Source organism: Lolium perenne, chromosome 4 (assembly GCF_019359855.2).
Source record: "Lolium perenne isolate Kyuss_39 chromosome 4, Kyuss_2.0, whole genome shotgun sequence".
Lineage (NCBI taxonomy): Eukaryota > Viridiplantae > Streptophyta > Magnoliopsida > Poales > Poaceae > Lolium > Lolium perenne.
Genome location: NC_067247.2, coordinates 221,918,929 through 221,939,982, shown reverse-complemented (window position 1 = coordinate 221,939,982; position 21,054 = coordinate 221,918,929). Strand labels below are relative to the sequence as shown.

Here is a 21,054-nt window from a genome sequence, read left to right as displayed (position 1 = left end):
TCGATATGGTTGGCCCATTCAAAACTGCAAGGAGCAGCATGACTCACATCTTAGTCATGGTGGATAAATTCACCAAATGGCTAGAAGTAAAACCTATCGCAAAATGTGATGGGCATACAGCGGTAAAATTCTTGAAAGATGTCATTTTACGGTATGGATACCCGCACAGCATCATCACTGACAATGGAACCAACTTTGCTCAAGGTGAGTTCAAAAGGTTCTGTGAGGACAACAACATCCGGTTGGATTTGTGCTCAGTGGCACACCCACAAGGCAATGGCCAAGTGGAAAGAATGAATGCTTTGGTGCTTTCCGGTATCAAGCCTAGACTCATTGATGCAGTGGAAAAGTCACCGGGATGTTGGCTCGATGAGTTACCATCGGTACTGTGGAGTATAAGGACAACTCCAAACCGGTCTACCGGATACACTCCGTTCTTCATGGTTTATGGAGCAGAAGCGGTCATACCAACCGACATCATTCATGATTCACCAAGGGTACAGCTCTATACTGAGCAAGAGGTCAAAGAGGCCAGAGAAAATGATGTTGACTTGCTAAAAGAAGCAAGAGAGCTGGCTTTGGCAAGAACAGCCATTTACCAGCAAAACCTCAGGCGCTACCATAACCGGAAGGTTAACCCGAGAGTTTTCCGGGAAGGAGATCTTGTGCTTCGCCTAGTGCAGCGCACTGAAGGCCGGCATAAGCTCTTGCCACCATGGGAAGGTCCCTTCATTGTAAGCAAGGTGCTTCACAATGATGCATACTACTTGATCGATGCACAGGAGTGGAAAAAAGGAAAGGCGGACAGGTCCGGAGAGGAGAGCAAGCGTCCATGGAACGTAGCTCTGTTGCGTCCTTTCTACTCTTGAAGTGGCGGTGTAAGAAGTTCCTTTTTGTACCTTACATGCTATGAATAAAAGATGCCGGAACCTTGAATGAATCTCGGGGACTACCCCAATAAGTTTGCATGTAACTTGTTTATTTTTTCAGTTTACCGGTTGCTTATTGAATGTTTATTCTTTCCGGTTTAGTAGTGTGCTAAATCCTACCGGAGTCTTCGACTCTGCTGCTGTCCGCAAACCGGCTTCATGGCAAGCAAGATAAACCGGTAGGGGATAAGCACATGAACTGCGAAGAGGGAGAGCAGGAAAGAACAATCCGGAAAATTTAACTAACCCCGGTCTAACCGGTTTTTTGCAAAATTTCGAAATTATTTCCAAGTTCAAGAAAATGCTTGTTTGGTGAAAGAACCTCGTGCTCATACGCCAAAGAACGCCCAGAGAAGGCAGGCAGAGCCAAGGCAAAAGAACCAAGTGTGCATCAAATTGGATGCGGAAACAATTTGGAAATCTTTGCAGTACAGGATAAAATCAAAACCAAGAGCAAATATGCTAAGGCAAACATAAGATAATTAACACCGGTATAACTTACCGGCATAAAATGTTGTACGGCAACCACAAGCAGACTTAAAGTTTTACATCATAAGCCCCGGCATACCGGGGCAGAATTTAACAAGCATTGTTTTAAGATAAACAGGACCAACAGACATATCAAAGGCAGACTTTCAGTAGAAGATCATCAGGCAGCAGGGGCTTCCGGAGGAGCGTCGCCAGCACCAGCGTCGTCCAGAGGCTCCTCATCGGCTTCATCCTCCTCCTCGTCGAGATAGTCCTTGACGTCAGGAGGGGGAGGGATGAAGGTGCGCATGTCGGCGTACTCTGCAATGTGGTACGCGCGATCCTGCCGCTTAGCGGTGAGGATCGGGTCCAGATCGGTTTCTGCGTCTTCGCGCACGCCGGTAAGGGCGTCCAGGTCGAGCTCCGGGTACCAGGAACAAGCGACGCGGAGGGCAGAGTCCGCTCCAGCGCGGGCAGCAGAGCACTGCCACTCGCGGATCCTCCTGCCGGCACCCTTCAGACGGTCGCTGATGAGGGAGAAGGTATCCGGCACCTCCTCGCCAGGCCACAGGGTCCTGAAGAGCTGGGTAGCTACATCAGGAATGTCAGATAGATTGCGATCTATGGCGCGCATATGAGACACCCGCGCGTTAAGCGCGACCAGATGGTCGTTGGGCGTCCATGGCACGGTAAGATTCGCTTGGCCTTGGTCTTTGCGGCGCGCGTCAACCTTCTTGACAGCGTATTTCTGCGAGTCCGGAAAGAGGCCTGTGCGAAGAAAGAAAAAGGTTAAGGAAAAGAATCCGGAAGAAAAAGAGACCGGAAGGAAAAGAATCCGGAAGAAAAAGAGACCGGAAGGAAAGATGACGAAAAGAAAATGGGGTCGGAGGAAAAAAGGCTCGTATGCAGTAGTCAAAGTATGTAAAAGAAAAGAACTCACGGTAGTCAAGTGTGTCAGTCTGCAGGATCAGCTGGTTGCATTCCTTGTGCTCCTCCTCCAGCCGCGCGGCTTTCTCCTCAGCACCCTTCCGGGCCTTGGCCAGCTCCTCCAGCTCAGCCCGCAATACCACAGTGGCATTGCTGGCGTCCTCCAGAGCCTCGTCCAACTTGGCCGCTGCATTCGCTTCAGCGGCTTTGAGGGCCTTGGCATGGTCAAGCCCCAGCTGAATGAGCTGGGACTTGAGCTCCTGGTAGCTGGTCTTGTGGGCGCTCAGCTCCTCCTGATGCTGCCGGATGAGCTGGTCCTTCTCCCCTGCAAACCGGAAAAGAGGGTGTCAACAAGGTTATGCTAGTAAAGATGAAAAGGAAACCAAGTAACAGGAGAAAGGAGAAAATTGTACGTTGAGCGGTAGCGAGCTGCTCCTTAAGAGCCTCAATGGAAGCTTCCGGGATCACTGTCAAGCAAAAATTATAAATGTCAGAAGGAAAAAAGGTTTCCGGTAAAAAGATGCCGGTCGTACAAAGTTACCTTGGCACTTATCGTGTGCCTCAGCGAGCTCCCGATGCTCCCATAGAAGCTCCTCGAAGAGGGCCTTCCGAGCGTCAGCCGTGAGCTGTTCAAGAAAAAGAAGTAAGTTCAGTTTTGCGCTAAGAACAAAGTTCTTAACCCGGAACTCGGGGACTGGCAGTGCCGGTTTTTGCGCGTTTCTAAGACAATTTGTGCGCTAAGAAGAAGGTGTTTAACCCGAAACTCGGGGACTGGCAGTGCCGATTTCACGCTAAGTTTTTGAGTTAAGTTTTGCGCTAAGAGCTGCGCTCTTACCACAAAACTCGGGGACTGGGAAGATAGACAAGAGAGAAACCGGCATGAGCTAAAGATAGAGCAAAGCCGGAAGCAAGGAAACCGGTAAAGATCGAAGAAAGTTAGTAGAACGTACCATCAAGTTGTTCGTGGAATCGTACCACGCGCTGTCGAGCTCTTTCACGGCGCTGCGAAGCCGCATAAAGTGCTCCTCGGAAGACCGGTCCCCGACAGGGTCAGGTGCCGGCAGCCTGTCCTTGCCCAGGCCACGGGTCGCCGGAGTCATGTCCGCGGCGTTCCACTTTTGGGCGTAGGGCAGAAGGTGCCCCAGGTCCCGGCCTTGGCGCTGGAACTCAGTAATGCGGCCAAGGAGGCCGGTGGCCTTCGTGGCGGCATCCTTGGCGGCCTTGGCGACGTGCAGCACCAGGGGCTGCTGGCCGCCGGAAGGGGCGCTGGAGGCCGTCGCCTTCCCCTTGATGAGCTTGGAAGTCTTGGGCGGCAGCGCGGTAGAAGCGGCCCCGGAAGTCTTGGGCGGTGGCGCGGTAGGAGCGGCCCTGGAGGGCTTGGCGCGAGGAGCGTTTGGTGGTGGCATAAGGATGGTTCTTGGAGAAGGGGGAGCGCTAGGCGCGTCACCCGGTTTGGAGCCTTCCGGCGCGGAAGATTCCGGCGCGGAAGTTGTCGTCTTTTCAAGGACGGGAGGAGCAGGAGGCTCCGCCTGCCCGGCAGCTTCTTCTTCTTCGGCGCCGATGTTGCTGGCGCCGGTATCTTGGTTCTCAGGGAAAAAGGAGAGGTTCTCCTCCGTGCGGTGATCTGATGATGAAGGGGCCGCACGCCCCGAATTTGTTGTGCCCCCCGAAAGGGAGGCAGAGGTGTTGCCGGCACCAGATGGTGCCGGGCCTGAGTGAGGAGGAGGGGTTGAGGTCCTTGCGGATCCTTCAGAGCCCGATGGCCTTGGGCCAAGCTTGAGCGCAGGGCTGAGAAAAAGAAAAGACAAATAGTTGGAAAAAAGCAACCGGAAAAAGAACTTGGCAAAAAAGAGGCAAGCCAGAAAATGAGAAACTTACCCGGAAGCAGTTGGCATCGCCTTGCGCCCGTAGCGGCGCACGCCCACTTCCTTCTCCCCCACGGGCTCGGTCCGGAAGCGCTTGGAGGGAGGGGCCTGGCTGGAACCGGCATTAGATGCCGGCTGCTTGTTCTTTTGGCCCTGGGCCATGAGCTTGTCCACAAACTCAGAGCCGGCCTCGGCGCGCAGGGGCGGCACGCGCTCATGGATCTATGAGTTGAATATGGCTAAGAAGCAATTCGCAACAAGGCAATAACGATAAAGTACAAGAGACCGGAAAAGAAAATACCTCGAGCATGGTCAGGTCATCGGAGGACCCGGTTGGCTCCGGCGGGTCCCGGCCAAGACGCGCAGCTGGGGTCCTGCCCATCTTCAGATCCTTCCAAAAAATGTAGGGATCTGGGTCGAAGGAGTCAAGGGCGCGCTTCACCGGAATCCCACGTCGCTCGGCTTGGATGAGGGGGAAGCGGTCCTTGGCCTGAAACACGAAAAAAGGAAAGTTAATAAAAGCAGAAAGTTACCGGAAAAACTACCCCAATTGCGTAATCCCTTACTTCTTGGGTCGGAGGGTTAGCAGTGCTGAGGGGAAGGAGGCCCCATTCCCATTCAAATGGCATAGCAGTTTGGCAAATTTGCTTAGCCTTGCGAACAACATCCTTCTTGCTAAGAGGACGGCTTGTGATCTTGGTAGGATCACCAGGGCCGTACATCTCGCTCATCCTATGCACGCGGCGCTTCAGAGGAAACACCCGGCGCGATATAAAAGTGCGGATGATATCATCAGAGCAGATCTTGGTCTCCTTCTTCAGAGAAGCCAAGAAGCGTACTACCCGGTTGGTTTCGGCGTGATCCGTCTTCGGGTTGTAGCTCCAATTGGTTCTGCTAGGAGGCCCCGCTTGGAACGGAGGAAGATCAATAAGATTGGCGCGGCCCTCGTTCTTCACATAGAAAAAGGTTCCTTGCCAAGCGCGGCAAGACTCGAGGCCGGAAAACTTAAGAAAAGTGCTCCCTTGACGGGAGCCAACGATGCAAGATCCGCACTCCACGGGCGGTTTGGGCTTAGGGATTTCCTTGCCCTGGACGGAGTTTATCCGCAAACAAAAGAAGCGGGCAAACGTCTCACGAGTGGGACGAATGCCGATATAGGCCTCCATGAAGGTGGCATAGCAAGAAAGATAGAAGATGGCGTTGCCAGAAAGGTGGTGAGGTTGGAGTTCATAGAAATCTAAAAACTCCCGGAAGAAAGGGGAGGCAGGAAGGCCGAAGCCGCGCTCAAAGTGAGCGAGAAAAACAACATATTCACCGGGCTCGGGGTCCGGTTCGATTTCGTCGCCAGGAATCCGGCAGACTACTCCTTCCGGAATCCGGCGGGACCGGTACAACCAGTCGATCTCATATTCAGTAACATTGGAGCCCATCCAGGCTCCGCGGGTGATTGGGGAAGGCTCCTCGCCGGAAGATTGGCTGGAGCTACTAGATGCTTCACCAGAGCTACTCGCTTCAAGGTGGCTACCGGATGCTTGGCTAAAGCTACCGGATTCTAGATGGCCACCGGACTCTTGACGGCTACCGGATTCCTGCTGGTTGCCGGAATCGGTGTCCATCGGATCTGAAGCCGTGGATTCACCGGAAGATTGTCTACGGCGCTTAACAGAAAGGGAAGAAGAAGATGCGGAGGAAGATTCCTCGTCAGACATTGGATGGGTAGGCAGAAAAACAGAAATCCCACACTTGAACCCCGCGTGAAGATCTACGAGTAAGAAGAAAACCAAAGAAAAAGAAGAAATAAGAACACCGCAGACCCAAGATCTGAAAAGCAAGCAAACGGCGAGCAAAGTAAAATTGCTACCAACCTTGAGCGGCGCGGTCGCTAAGGAAGACTTCCGCCGGCAAAGGAGGGGGCCTGCGGTCGCCAACGACCACCGTCGACGGCGAGGCGGAGGAGTTCGCGGAGAAGCACGAATGCAGCGGGCGCGGTGAAGATGCTGCTAAAGATTCCCGCACAGCGAGGTCCGGTGGAAGCACGGCGTGATTTCGCCGGGCGCCGGAGCTTGAACGAGCGACGACGGACGGAGAGCGGCGGAAGCGCAAAGGCAAGGAGCACTGTGCGCGAAGGATGGGGAATGCGAAGAAGAGGAAGAAGAAGGGGCGGTTGTGCTTATAAAGGAGAGAGAAGGTGGGCAGGAAACCGCTGGGCCGCGGCGGTTCGCCTCGCGGCCCGCGATGGTTCGCGCCTTGGGCCGCCACGTGGCGAAGAGGTACACGCGAGAAAAGGGAAGGCCACACGGGAGCGCACACAGGATCACCGGTGGGTAGTGGGATCCGCAGTGGGGCATTTAATGACCGCGCGGGAGTCGAAGCGAAGTGACAACTGATACTGGCGTGGCAGTTAACAGTGCGCATGTCACTGACAGGCGCGGGGCCCAAAATATTCTCGACTTCGCCGAGGAAGGAGTAAATGCGAATGATGCCGGAAAAGGGAGATGCCGGAAGATGCCTTGCAAAGAAAAGAAAAGACAAAGAAGGGCAAAGATGCCGGATCCAAGCTCAGGCCGGAGAGATTAAACCGGTATCCTGAAAAGATGAAAACCTGGCATGGTCTGTAGGATAGAATTCTCCAGACTATACCAGCTTCGGGGACTAATGTTGGGGGGATAACCCCCGGTATGCCAAAGGCATGCCAAACCGGATGGTTTGAGCCATCGAGATACCGGTTTAATGTTCTTACCGGAAAGTGATGTAAGGGTTTAGGCCAAGTGAAGCCAAGCCGGCATCCCCAAGGGGGCATGCCGGAACCCGGTAAAGAAGATACCGGACTGAAGGGCCTGTCGGCAGGACTGGTCAAAGATTCTCTTCAGAGCAAGAGGACAAGGATGAGCTAAGCAAAGTGGCTTTAATCAGAGCCCTGGCGCCAAAGAGAGGGATGACGCTAAAAGAAGCCGGAGGACATCAGCAGCCCTGATTAAAGAGGACTCCGGCGTCATCCATGATTAAAGTAACTTTGTAAAGTAGTTTGTCTAGTCAAAGATGCCATTAGGGTTTCTTGCACTGTAAGCCACCCTCTCCCCTATATAAGGAGAGGGGGCAGCCCTTCTTACGGGCATACACACACGATAGTAGCAAGGTACGAACCACAACCTTGTAACCATGTTGAGATCAATGAAGCTCGCGATCTAGTAAAGAGTTCTTCCTCTTGTCTCTCTTCTTGTATACCGGCCTTTGGTTGTGTTCTTGAGGAAAGCATCCGGAAGTTCTTCCCATCTAATCGTAAACCCTCCCCCGAATCCTCTAGCGTCCATTCGGCCCCAATCTAAGCCATCCTATGGCATCTGCTCGTTCACCACGACGACAGTGAATATGACTTGTGAATGACTTGGTGAAACTTACCAAAATCTGATGGTTGGGTTCGGATGCGATACCATTCCAATTTTACAAGTACCCCCACAATACCTGAATCTGGGTAAGGCTTAGCTGGAAACTTATGTATTTTAGTATGGGTTCCCTCTGAACAAGCGTCATAGGGGTTATGCCGAGGCTGCCTCCATTGAATGTGAAATGACGTGAAATGAGGTGAATGTCCTACCCAAGCCCTGTGCAGTTCCCGGGTTGACGGTTGGTTTTCACCGGGAGGCCAAGCTCATGGGGACAGGTGCCTATACTAGAGTATGTAAATGAGAGGTTAGGATTGGTAGTTCGCGTACTGCGTACGATAAATCAGGGCCAGTTACCCCTGACGAACTATTGCAGTTGTTGTGGCACAAGTGTACAACCTCTGCAGAGTTTAACCTATTCGAATAGCCGCATCCGCGGTCATGGACAGTTGGAAAGGCCATACTGTTCCGTCATCAGAACTTTTCTAAAAATATGAATGGTGACTTGTGATTTGAACTGAAAGGTGACTTTGACTTTGAATCACAACTAAGTTGTGGGAATGACCCTAATGTTCCCACTTGAGTTAGTTAAATGAAGAGGCTTTGATTATTAAAGTGCTTAGGAAATAAAACTGGCTTTATGCAAATAAAACTAGAGCTTAGAACCCCCTTATTATAGTTGATAGTGTTTACCTTAGTATTAGTTTGCGAGTACTTTAAAGTACTCATGGCTGTGTCCCTGGCTATTCAAATGGCGAGACTATGAAGACGAGTACCAGAACCCGGAAGAAGGACAGCAGGACGTCTATGACAACTAGGATCTCTCCTGACGTCAACAGTTGCCTGTGGAATAGATGGACTACTACTACGCTATTTCACTTCCGCTATGTGTTATGTAATGGATCAATAGAACTTCTATTATTGTAATGAGACTGGATCATGTGATCCTTTATTTGTAAGAAGATTATGTGTTGTAATGAATGATGTGTTGTGATATCAATCTATTATGTCTCGCAAAAACAATATTCCTGGGATTGCGAGGAATGGCATAATAGGCATCTGGACTTAAAAATCCGGGTGTTGGCAGCCATGTTTTCATTGGCTGCAACATAGGAGACTAAGTCATCTGCTTTTAGATCAGCTTGCTCGGTAAGGATTTGCAAGTTGATTGCAAGGTTGGTATCCTTTTGCTTGACTGCAATCATGGCAATGACCTTAGACTTGATGAAATGTTCATTCATCTCAAAGCCATCGTTGTATTTTTCACATCCAAGGCCTTTGACCTACGCTCTAAGAGCACCAAGCCTTCCATAGGCATCTGCCAAGGATTCTCCTTCTCTAATCATGAACATAGTTGCCTCTTGTTTTGCGGACTCATAAAGAGCTGACTGGATCAGATCGGTTCCCTCTTGTAGTACTACAATCCGATCCCACAACTCTTTAGCGGAGTCAATGTCATTGACTTGATCAAGGAGTTTGCGGTTGATGCCACTCCTAATCTTGTCACGTGCAGAAACATTGAGTTGACAGTTCTAGAATTCGGTGGAGGTCAACCGAACGGGATCATGTGGCTTCCGGTATCGATCAACAATGATCTCCCACATCTCCACACTGCAGCTGCGAATATGAGACTCCATATAAGATTTCCAAAAAGGAAAGTGGGTTCCATCAAAATGGGGAACATTCCCACTATGGTTTATATGAGGCATGGGTGAAGTGTTTTTGGGATAGTCATGATTGACTTCATGGAAACTTTCCGGAGGGACCGAAACCCCACTAGAAGTACCACTAGTCAAGTTTTTAAGCATGGCATTCATTCGTGCCATTTGGCTTTGTACTTCATCCTCCTTCTTTTTCTCAGCATCATATGCGAAGAATCTGGATTTCATCTCCTTAACCGAAAGGTTAGAATCTTCATCCAGACCCTCAAATAGTTTATCCATCTCACTCTTAAGGCTGTAAAGCCCTTAGAAAGAGTCCAGGCTCTGATACCAATTGAAATTCAGAGATGGTAAACCTAGAGGGGGGTGAATAGGTTTCTACAATTTTCAATACTTTCTTTGAAATATTAGGCTTTGCGGAATATAAAGGTGAGCCTAATGCAAACTAAGTGAGGCACCCTATATGATGATACAAGTAACTCAAGCATGAAGGCTCTCACAGGCAGTTATATCACAAGTAAGGAGTTCGGTTAGAGATAACCGATAGCACGCGGAGACGAGAGTTTATTCCCGTGTTCCCTTCCTTTGCAAGAAGGTACGTCACATTTGGAGGGGTGGAGGTCCCACGAAGGATTCTCCAACGCCACGAAGGCTCACCCTATTCTCCGGAGCATGTCCCACGAAGGAATAGCTCACTCACTTGTGGTAGACTTTGAGGCAGCCTCCAAACCTTCACAATCTTGTCAGGAGCAAATCCACAGCCCGGATCCTTCCGGACCTCTCTTGCCCACCTAGAGTTTCCAAGGAACCCTAGAGAGCAAGTTTCTTGATGAGTACAAGGGGGAACAAGATTTGACTCAGTAGAATGGTAGATCGGGCCCTCCTCTATCTTTTCCCCAGAGGGATTTGAGTTTGGGTGGAGGAGGAGGGAGATCTGAGGCTCTTGGTGTTTCTAACAATGGAGTATGAGAGAGAGAGCTCAAGAACAGCTTGTAGTGTAGTGCCTAACTGTTCAGAGGTAGGAAAAGGTTCTTTTATAGTGTTACTTGAAATATGGCTGTTGCAACTTGCCACCTTAGCTTTTGCTTCGAGGAACCCGGTTGAACAGGCCTGGGACCGGAGCAACAGGTCCAAACCGGAGCTAGGGCCGGACCTTGACCGGGGTGAGGTTTGTCACGCAGTATACTGCCCTCGGATGTCACCGGAGCAGGACCCAGTTTGTGCCGGGGCATCCGGTCCACAGCCTGGTCGGACCGGGCCTCTGACCGAACCAGTCCGGTCCAAACCGGACGACAGGCCGGGCCAATGCTGGGCGAAGGGGAAAAGCCCCCTGGATCGCACCCGGTGTGCACTGGTCCAGGGGCCGGTCGAGACCGGGTCACCCTGCGCCACGGCCAGTCTGACCGGGCCATTGGCCGGCCAGGTGCTGAAGAACCCTTCTTGATTTTTGTCGAAGTGGGGAGGTCTCCCTTTACCTACTTGTTCCATTGATGCACCATTATGCCTCTTTGGCTAATACCTGAGAATAATCTCATAGACATGTATTAGACCAAATACTCTAGCACGGTGGCATTGTCAAAATAATGGATAAGGGTAAAATACCCTTACACGGCGGCTCACTGCCAAACTAAAACGCACGGCGCGTAGCCTGATGAGCTGGAGCGACAAGAAGGTCGGTTGTGTCAAACTGGAGCTGATGATAGCGCGGGAGGTTGTCTTGAGGCTGGATGTGGCCATGGAGACTAGACAGTTGTCACCAGACGAGCGCCGACTCAGGGCGCACCTCAAACATGCTTACCTGGGCCTGGCCTCTTTGGAACGCACCATGGCTAGGCAGCGGGCCAAGATCGTGTGGCATAAGGAAGGGGACGCCAACACGGCCTTCTTCCACCAGCACGCAGCTTACCGCCGCCAGAATAACGTGATCCATAGCCTGCATGTGGAAGGCGTGGTTATCTCTGACCATGCAACTATGGCTGAAGCTGCTTTCGCACACTTCGAAGGTCTTCTTGGAACCTCGGAGGAGAGACAACATTCGCTGGACTTGGACTTACTGGACACCCACTCTGAGGATCTCTCGAAGTTGGAGGCTGTGTTCACGGAAGACGAGATCTGGGAGGTAATTCGGCGACTGCCTGTGGGCAAGGCGCCCGGGCCCGACGGGTTCACGGCTGAGTTCCTCCACAAGTGTTGGGGCATGGTGAAAGGTGACTTCATGGCTGCCTTCGACAAGCTGTTCACGCTGTGTGGGCGCGGGTTCCACGGCCTTAACCAGGCCCTGCTAATCCTGCCGCCTAAGCGTCCGGATGCAGCTGCGTTAGGCGACTACCGGCCGATCAGCCTGATCCATATTTTCGCCAAGCTGGTTGCTAAGGCGCTAGCTACGCACCTAGTCCCTCGGATGGAGTCGTTGGTGGATCGCAACCAATGCGCGTTCATTCGCAAGCGCTGCATCCATGACAACTTCATGTTGGTCCAGCAGACAGCTAGATTCCTACACCGGGAGAAGCAGCCGCGGTTGATGCTTAACCTGGACATTGCTCGCGCCTTCGACTCCGTCTCGTGGGGTTTCCTCATGGAGATCCTCCGCAAGTTAGGGTTTGGACCGAGGTTCCACGAACTGGTGTCCATTCTCCTATCCACTGCGAGTACTAGGGTGATGCTCAACGGCGAGCCAGGGCCCCCGATTTGGCATCGACGGGGCCTGAGACAGGGAGACCCTCTGTCGCCAGCGCTGTTTGTTCTGATGATGAACTCGCTCAACAAGATGCTAGCTAAGGTGATGGAGCTCGGGATTCTGAGATGTCTAGCGCGGCGGGATCTAGTGATGTCGGTATCACTTTATGCTGACGATGTGGTGATCTTCTGCCACCCGGATGAGACGGAAGTGCGCACTGTACGCGGTATCCTGGAGCTCTTTGGACATGCATCAGGGCTGCGTACCAACTTTGCTAAATGCTCTGTTTCTCCGATCTGCTCGGATGAGGAGGCTGTGGCCGCAGCTGAACTCATGGAGTGTCAGCTTGCGCCTTTCCCGGTGAGGTACCTTGGCATCCCACTGTCTATCAGAAGGCTGACGGCTGCTACATTCCAGCCCCTGGTAGACCGCCTGGCTGACAAACTACCCACCTGGAAGGCATCGGTGATGCCTAGGGCGGGACGTCTGGCGCTAATCCGTTCGGTCCTAGCAGCGATCCCTCTACATCAGCTGATGGTGCTGGGTCTCCACAAGAAAGCACTAAAGCAGGTGTATAAGATCTTGCGAGGATTCTTATGGACTGGTAGGGCCGATGCCAACGGTGGGCACTGCCAAGTCAACTGGGCACGGGTGTGTAGGCCGCTGCGGCTGGGGGTTCTTGGGAATCCCAGACCTCGAGCGCACTGCCATCAGCCTCTGGGTGAGATGGATCTGGCGGATGCGCACTGATCCCCTGCGACCCTAGCGCGGGCTGGACATGCACTTCTCGAGGATGGAGCTGGATGTCTTCGCGGCCTCCACCTACATGGTGGTCGGCGACGGGGAATCCGCCCTCTTCTGGGAAGACAGGTGGCTGGACGGCAGGTCCATCAAGGAGATGGCACCGGAGGTGTACGCCCTGGTACCGAAGCGCCGGCGGAAGGCTCGCACGGTCCGAGAGGCGTTGGTTGAACGCACCTGGATCCCCAACATAGTTGGTGCACCGAGTGCCCTGGCACTGTGGCAGTACGTACAACTGTGGGGCAGGCTCAGGGACATCCAACTATCGGCGGACCTGGACAGGCTGGTTTGGCGTTGGACGACGGATGACCAGTACTCGGCTAGCTCCTGCTATGACACCCTCTTCCAGGGGGCGGTCATCTCAGGCTCCTGGAAGCTTAACTGGAAATCCTGGGCGCCGCCTAGGGTGAAGTTCTTTATTTGGCTGGTCTGCCTCGACAGATGCTGGACGGGGGGAAGACTGGCACGGCGCGGTCTCCCGCACGCGCCCAGATGCCCGCTCTGTGACCAATCTATCGAGACCATGAGCCATCTACTCACAGGATGCTCCTTCTCCAGGACGGTTTGGTTTGAGGTTCTGTCGTGGATCCGATCCACCTTAGGCCCTCCCACGATTGAGGGTGACTTCGCGGAGTGGTGGTCGCAGGCGGTGCGAACCGTCCCTCGCCAGCTGCGCAAGGGCACTTCGTCGGTTATCATGCTCATGGCATGGTGGATCTGGAAGCATCGGAACGCGGTGGTCTTTGACAACGTGCGACCTTCGGTGACATCCTTGTTCAACGACTTAGCGGCTGAGGCGCGGCAATGGGCGGACGCGGGAGCCCGGGGTGTGCGCCAGCTACTCCCCTAGTGTAGTTTTTTCTTTTTCTTGGGTCGAGTTATACGGCGTGTTGCGTCCGTGCTCGGACTTGTACATAAACTCTTCTTTTTCTATCAATGCATCGAAACGCAAGGCTTTTGCGTTTTCGCGAAAAATAAACATAATATGTCAGTAGGCAACCTATCCATCTAAAATTTCAGTTAGTCCCCGAGATATATAGCTTTTACGAGTGCACAAGCTTATCCTAAAAGACTAATCTAGTTAGTATGGATGGTTCTCTAGACTCATTACCACCAGTTCGAAAACGAGCAAATTGGCTGAGAGTGTAATTTAAATTCAGTATGGAAGACAAGAAGATGATACCAGCGCTAATATAAACACTAGGCTACCTATCCGTCCATGAATCCTGGCAATGAATTATGGTAGTACACAAGCTAGAAACGATCGTTCAGCACAAACTGGACAAGATGTAGCACGTTAATTATACTAGCGCTAATGTAAACACTAGGCAACCTATCCATCTAAAAATCCTGACAATGAATTATGATAGTACAGAAGCTAGAAACAATCGTTCAGCACAAACTGACAAGAGGTAGCACGTGAACTATAAAGATCACAGCATGGCTAGATTCAACAGGCAACTGTGAGGTTCTAGGATCGATTATACGGAGTTCTATCGATTAACGCACACGAATTCGAGTACAGCGAGATGAGCAGGCCGATCCAACAGGATCCAGCCCCTCCTACGGCACAGCCGTGTCTTACAAGTTTGAGCAATCAGCTAATCCGAGCGAATCACACATTCCAGCTAAGTAGATGCTTCACGATGTCCAGGCAGGGTCGACGTAGCGAGCTGGTTTCATTTGTCGCCTCCTGGGCCGTGGCCCACGGCCCAGCTCCTGGGACTCCTCCGGGCCAAGGCTCGATGCAGTTCCTCCGAGGCCGTGGTCGCTGACATCCTCCCCTGCTTGATTGCCTGCTTGACCCCAAGCAGGCGCTCGAGGAAACTTCTGCTTGAGGGACTCGAGATCTTCCCAGGTAGCCATGTCTTCAGAAGCTCCACTCCACTGGATTAGCACTTGGACGATAGTACGATGCCCCTTTTGACGAACACGGCGCCGTAGCTCCCGGACAGGTACCTGCATTGTTGCATCAGGCAAAGGAAGGTGAGGTAAAACCTGTTGTCCAGGCCCCAAACATGGTTTCAACTGCGAAACGTGGAAGACTGGGTGAATTCTGCTCCCAGGTGGAAGCTGCAATTTGTAGGCAACCGCTCCAATGCGCTCAACCACTGAGTAAGGGCCAAAGAATTTGAACGCAAGCTTGTGACTCGCTCGACGCTCAACAGACGACTGCACGTACGGCTGGAGTTTCAAGAAGACCATGTCACCAACTGAAAACACACGCTCTGTCCTGTGCTTGTCCGCCTGGTTTTTCATCCGCTGCTGCATGCGAAGCAAGTGCTGGCGAACAGAGTCCATTACCAGTTCACGCTCTTTAAGCCAGAGTTGCACATCCAAGGGGGATATACTGTCAGAAGCTGAAATACCAAAGTACCTTGGTTGCCTCCCATACAAGACCTCAAATGGCGATTTGCCCAGCGATGCATGCCAATTAGTGTTGTACCAATGCTCACACAAGGACAACCAACGGCTCCAATTCTGCGGGTTAGCACTGATGAAACAGCGAAGGAAACATTCAATCGACTGGTTAACCCTCTCAGTCTGACCATCTGTTTCAGGATGGTATGCAGTGCTCATCCTCAGTTCAGTTCCCGTGGCCTTGAAGACACCCCGCCAGAATTGACTTGTGAATACGGGATCACGGTCAGAAACGAGCACCGCAGGCAGCCCATGCAGCTTGTAAATTCCATCCACAAATAACTCAGCCACCTTACTAGCTGTATATGGATGTTTAAGGGGCAGGAAATGAGCATACTTCGTCAACTTGTCCACAACCACTAGAATGCAGTTGTATTGCCGAGAAGTTGGCAATCCATCAATGAAATCCATTGTTGCCATGTCCCAAGGTTTGGAGGGAATAGGCAGTGGCTGGAGAAGCCCGGGGGCATGGATGCGCTCTGGTTTGGCCTTTTGGCACACATGACAGGCTCGAACATAATCTCTCACGGCTGCTTTCATTTGAGGCCATTTGAATAGAGAAACTATCCGACGATAAGTTACAGGGAATCCAGAGTGCCCCCCTTGTGGACTGTCATGTAAAGCAGCGATAATCTGGGAGCGCAGTTGTTGATCCTTTCCTATCCAAATACGGTTATCATACCTCAACAATCCGGACTTGAAAGTGTAATGCTGCTCAGACTTGGGATCAATAGTAAGCTTCTGTATAATTGACTGTACATGTGCATCCCCTTCATAACTCTGCTCGACAGATTCCAAACACACTGGTTTAATCACTGAAACTGCAAAAACCTCTGAGCTATCAACTGGCTTGCGAGACAATGCATCAGCAGCTCCATTCAGTATCCCTTTTTTGTATGCAACCGTGTATTGTAGCCCCATTAATTTAGTGAGAGCTTTCTTTTGCCAATCTGTGTGGAGGCGCTGATCTGTTAAATGAGTGAGGCTCTTATGATCAGTCCTAATGATGAACTTCGCCCAGCTGCAGGTACGGCCTCCACTGCTCAACAACCAAGAGGATAGCTAGGTACTCCTTCTCGTACACAGATAATCCTCTATTCCGAGGCCCCAAGGCTCGACTGACAAAAGCAACTGGATGATTTTGCTGGGACAACACTGCGCCAATTCCCACATTGCAAGCATCTGTCTCAACTGTGAATGGCTTAGTGAAATCTGGCAATGCCAAGACAGGAGCAGTGATAAGAGCAGTCTTGAGTGTTTGGAATGCCGTTTCAGTAGCATCAGTCCAAATGAAGAGAGCTCCCTTTTTTAACAAAGCTGTCAAGGGCTGGCTGATGATAGCGTAGTGCCGGATGAACTTGCGATAATAACCACTCAGACCTAAAAATCCTCTCAACTCCTTAAGATTCGCAGGAACTGGCCAATTCTTAACGGATGCAATTTTTGTATCATCAGTTGCAACTCCTTCAGGAGTGATAACATGCCCCAAATATGTTACCTTGCGCTGAGCAAATGAGCATTTAGAGCGTTTCACTTGCCACTGTTCTTTTGCCAAAATCTCCAAAACAGCCTTGATATGCTCCAAGTGCTGCTCATATGTTGGACTGTAAATCAATATGTCATCGAAAAAGACCAAAACAAACTTACGCAAGACTGGAGCTAGAGCTGCATTCATCGCAGACTGGAATGTCGCAGGCGCACCACTCAACCCAAACGCCATTACTTTGAATTCATAATGCCCATTGTGGGTGTGGAATGCTGTTTTGTATTCCTCACCAGGAGCCAAACGAATCTGATGGTACCCTGCTCGTAGATCCAGTTTCGAGAACCATTGAGACCCAGCTAATTCATCCAAAAGCTCATCAATTACGGGCAGGGGATACTTCCCTTTCATGGTGAGAGCATTTAGCCGGCGAAAATCAACCACAAGCCTCCAAGCATTTCCATCCTTACGCACCAGCAACACAGGTGAAGCAAATGGACTAGTGCTATGAGTGATGATTCCTTGCCTGAGCAGCTCAGCTACCTGCTTTTCAATCTCTGTTTTCAATTCAGGGACGACACGGTATGGTCGAATGGATACAGGCCGTGCTCCAGGAATCAATGGAATCTGATGATCGTACTGACGGCGAGGCGGTAGACCCGTGGGTTCAGCGAAAACCTTCTCAAACTGGTCGAGCAGACTTTGGATATCCTCATTGAATAGTTCCTGCTCTGGCTGTATGTTGTCATGGACAAACTGGAGCTCCACAACTGCATTTGCTTGCTGATTATCACCCCCTCCATACAGAACAGTCCACGTCCCTGCATAGATAATTGCGATCCACTGTTCTTCCCAATGAGTGAGCATGGGGCTGTGCTTAGCTAACCAATCCAGCCCAACAATCCCATCATAGCTCCTTAGATCCAACACACGGAAAGAATCCACAAACTCGCAGCCATGAGTGCTCCATTTCATATCAGTAACCTGCTCAGAACAGTCGAGTAACTCACCACCCGCAACTTTGACCTTGAGAGATATTGGAGCCTTCTGGACACCAGTCAATTCAGCAGCTACTTGACTGTCAATGAAACAAGTCGAGCTGCCAGAGTCAATCAAAAACAAGAGCTCCCTTCCCTGCACCACTACTGGAATACACATTGTTTTCGGAGCTGCAACAGAAGTTTGAGTAGCTGCAATAGAGAGCATCATGGAATTGGCCGGAACCATCTCTTCCTGTTCAGGTGCCTCATCCTGATCTGAGTCAGAGTCCTGCAAAAACTCAACCATCTCTTGTACCACATGCAGGGAGATAGTGTTGCTACAGCGATGCTCTCTGCTAAATTTCTCGCCACAGGTGAAACATAGATTCTTAGCTCTGCGATACGCCTTCAGACTCTGCCATTTCGCAGCAGCACCATACTTACTGGATTCAGCACCCCGCTTCCCCTCAACTGTTTTGGAAATCCACTTTGCAGGAGGGTGAGGAGGTGGCGCAGGCTGTGGTGGCGACTGCAGACGCCGAGAATTCCCACCTGAACTGCTGGGAGAATGCAAAGGTTGACACCCATCACCCAATTCCTCGTAAAGCAAGGCCAAGGTATAAGCTGTATCTAAATCTTGAGGCTGCTGTATTGCTATCAGAACACGCACTGCCGGCCATAATCCATCCAGGAATTTAGTCAGATAATGCAGGGGATCAGACTTTGTACCGTGAGCTTGAAGTTGATCTACCAAATCAGAGAACCGCTGCACGTAATCAGCAACCGTGGACGTCTGCGAAACGTGATACAGCCTCCTGAGTAAGACTTGCTGCTGATTCCGCATGAACCTCGCCATGACTCCATCCACCAATTCCTGCCACTCCGCACACGGGTTCCTCTCCAGGAATGATTCCAGCCAAGTTGCTGCCGCACCGGTGAACTGCGAAGTTGAGTACGATACCCAGAGAATCCGCGGAGTGTTCCAACGCTGAAAATACTCCTCACTGCGCCGCTGCCACAGCTTCGGGTTCGTCCCCTCGAAGTGCGGCAGTTCAACACGAGGAGCGGACGTAGATGCATCAGCATCCTGTGACCCAGATCCAGACGGAAAAAATTGTGACGAAGTTTTGGAATCGGAATTCATACCTCCTCCCAGAGGAGAGGTGTGAGTAGCACACCCCTTCCCCGGGTTTGGTGAGTCTGAGCCGTGCCCAACTGGGCCGTTGCCGCCGCTTCCGCCCGCCGCTGGGTTTGGGGACGGGCGCGCAACTCGATCGACCGCGGAGGCTAGATGCGCGATGTCGGCGCTGATCTGCGCCTTGACCGCCTCCAGCTCCGTGCCGAGGGCTTCCCTCGCCTCGGTGAGTTCCTTGCCCATTCCGATCCGCACGGAGTCAACATCGGTGTTGATCTCTTGGATCTGCTTGGTGGTGTCGGTGACGTAGTCCCTCATGGCGTCGAGGATCTCCTTCTTGTGCGCCAGGAATCTCGCCTCATACTCCTCCCTGCTCTCCGCCTTGAGGATCTCGTACAGGGACTTGGACTCCGCCGAGAGATTGTCCATCGCGGCGGCGCGGCGGCGCAGCGCGTGGCGAGTAGCGTGGTGGTGGGTGGGAAACTCCAGAACCGACGGCTCTGATACCAGATGTGAGGTTCTAGGATCGATTATACGGAGTTCTATCGATTAACGCACACGAATTCGAGTACAGCGAGATGAGCAGGCCGATCCAACAGGATCCAGCCCCTCCTACGGCACAGCCGTGTCTTACAAGTTTGAGCAATCAGCTAATCCGAGCGAATCACACATTCCAGCTAAGTAGATGCTTCACGATGTCCAGGCAGGGTCGACGTAGCGAGCTGGTTTCATTTGTCGCCTCCTGGGCCGTGGCCCACGGCCCAGCTCCTGGGACTCCTCCGGGCCAAGGCTCGATGCAGTTCCTCCGAGGCCGTGGTCGCTGACAGCAACCAACAAAATGGCAATTCTATTTTGACTACAGGGACCCACAAAAGAGTAGCCAAGTAGCAATCGTGGGTTATTCAATAATGACATACATTGAAAGGATGCTAAATCCTTTCCACATCAGCGTATTTTCAGGTTGCATAATACATATACGAGCTGTCGAGCTTGTATTATCATTGTTTAGACCAGGGAACGATAATGTGAAGGTTTAGAAAAAAAAATACAATTTGAAGGAAAACAACATTATATTTTCTGGAAAAAACCCGAATCACAGCTCACTTTCCAGTGATCACAGCACTGGCGGTTAGCAATGACACACTAATCTATACCTAATAATAAAGGGAGAAGCGTTTCCGCGGTTTGGTCCGTTTGGTTTTGTTCGTCCGTTGGTTTGTTTCGTCCGTCCTAAGCGTTTAGTTTCCATCGCTAATTTCCGCGTACGTTTGTCGTACGAAACGAGTCCATCACAAAATCTGTTCGTGCTCGGAAGGAAACCGATCAGGCCCGGTCTCCCACGTATCAGGCAGGTATTCAGGTCTGGTCTCCGACCTCCGGCCTCGTTCCGGAAAAGAGTCCAGGTTCGACATACGGCTTTGTAAACGCTCATATATATACCAACGTTCGACCAAGCCTCCACAAATCGATCGATCTTGACGACGGGCGGCGGCGCGTCTCGCATGAACAAGGAGGAGTCGACGCCGAGTACTAAAGCGCTGGAGCATGAACAGCCAGCGACGATGTACCAGTTCATCTCGTTCTCGAAGGTGGAGATCATGAACCGCTTGGCCCAGCGAGAAGCCGCTCCGGACGTGCTGGACGTCTATCCGCGCGCCGGGTTGCTGGTCTTCTTCCAGGCTTTCTTGATGGCTGCGCCGTTGTGGGAATCCTACTCCTCCCTTATATGTCCAGGGCCTGCTTGATGTAGCCACGGCCGTGCTTGATTTCCCGTCGATCATGTATATGTGTTGGCTGCACTCCAACTTTTTCATCAGTAATGAAATGAAGAGGAAAGTCCACGGAATGCACCTGAGCTGGAGGTACTGATTTCTTCAGTTGTGAGACATGAAGAACTGGGTGAATCTGACTGTTTGATGGTAGCTTTAACTTGTACGCAACCTTGCCCACACGGGATAGGACCTCATACGGGCCAAAGAACTTGAATGCCAGCTTGTGGTTCGACCTTCTTGCCACTGATGTCTGTGCATACGGCTGTAGTTTCATATATACCATATCACCGACCGCAAACTCGCGCTCAGTTCGGTTTTTGTCTTCCTGGTTCTTCATGCGTTGTTGCGCGCGCAGCAATTGCTGCTGCAGAAGTGCTGCTGTCTCTTGCCTGTGCTGCAACCACCCAGCCAACTCAGAAGGTGTGTCAGACTGTAGGTTGGAGACCCCCAAATGCCGAGGCTTGTAGCCATAGAGAACCTCAAATGGGGTTTTTCCCAATGCTGAATGGAAATTTGTGTTATACCAATATTCTGCCAGCGGAAGCCACTGTG

General features: G+C 51.6%; 1 protein-coding gene across 1 annotated transcript; it reads right to left on the bottom strand.

The window, feature by feature from the left end:
- Positions 1-16,132: 16,132 nt before the first annotated feature.
- LOC139839286 (uncharacterized) lies at positions 16,133-20,330 on the bottom strand. The gene is made up of 2 exons (XM_071829332.1): positions 20,171-20,330; positions 16,133-19,230 (listed from the first exon to the last, which is right to left on the bottom strand). Exons 1-2 carry the CDS (start codon positions 20,328-20,330, stop codon positions 16,133-16,135), a joined length of 3,258 nt encoding a protein of 1,085 aa, XP_071685433.1.
- Positions 20,331-21,054: the final 724 nt, after the last annotated feature.

Coding starts and splice junctions, on each gene's coding strand:
- LOC139839286 (XM_071829332.1), bottom strand. CDS start 20,330: ATGATCTCCACCTTCGAGAACGAGATGAACTGGTACATCGTCGCTGGC. Junction 19,231..20,170: donor GGAGGCTTGGTCGAACGTTG/GTATATATATGA, acceptor ATCTGGTATCAG/AGCCGTCGGTTCTGGAGTTT.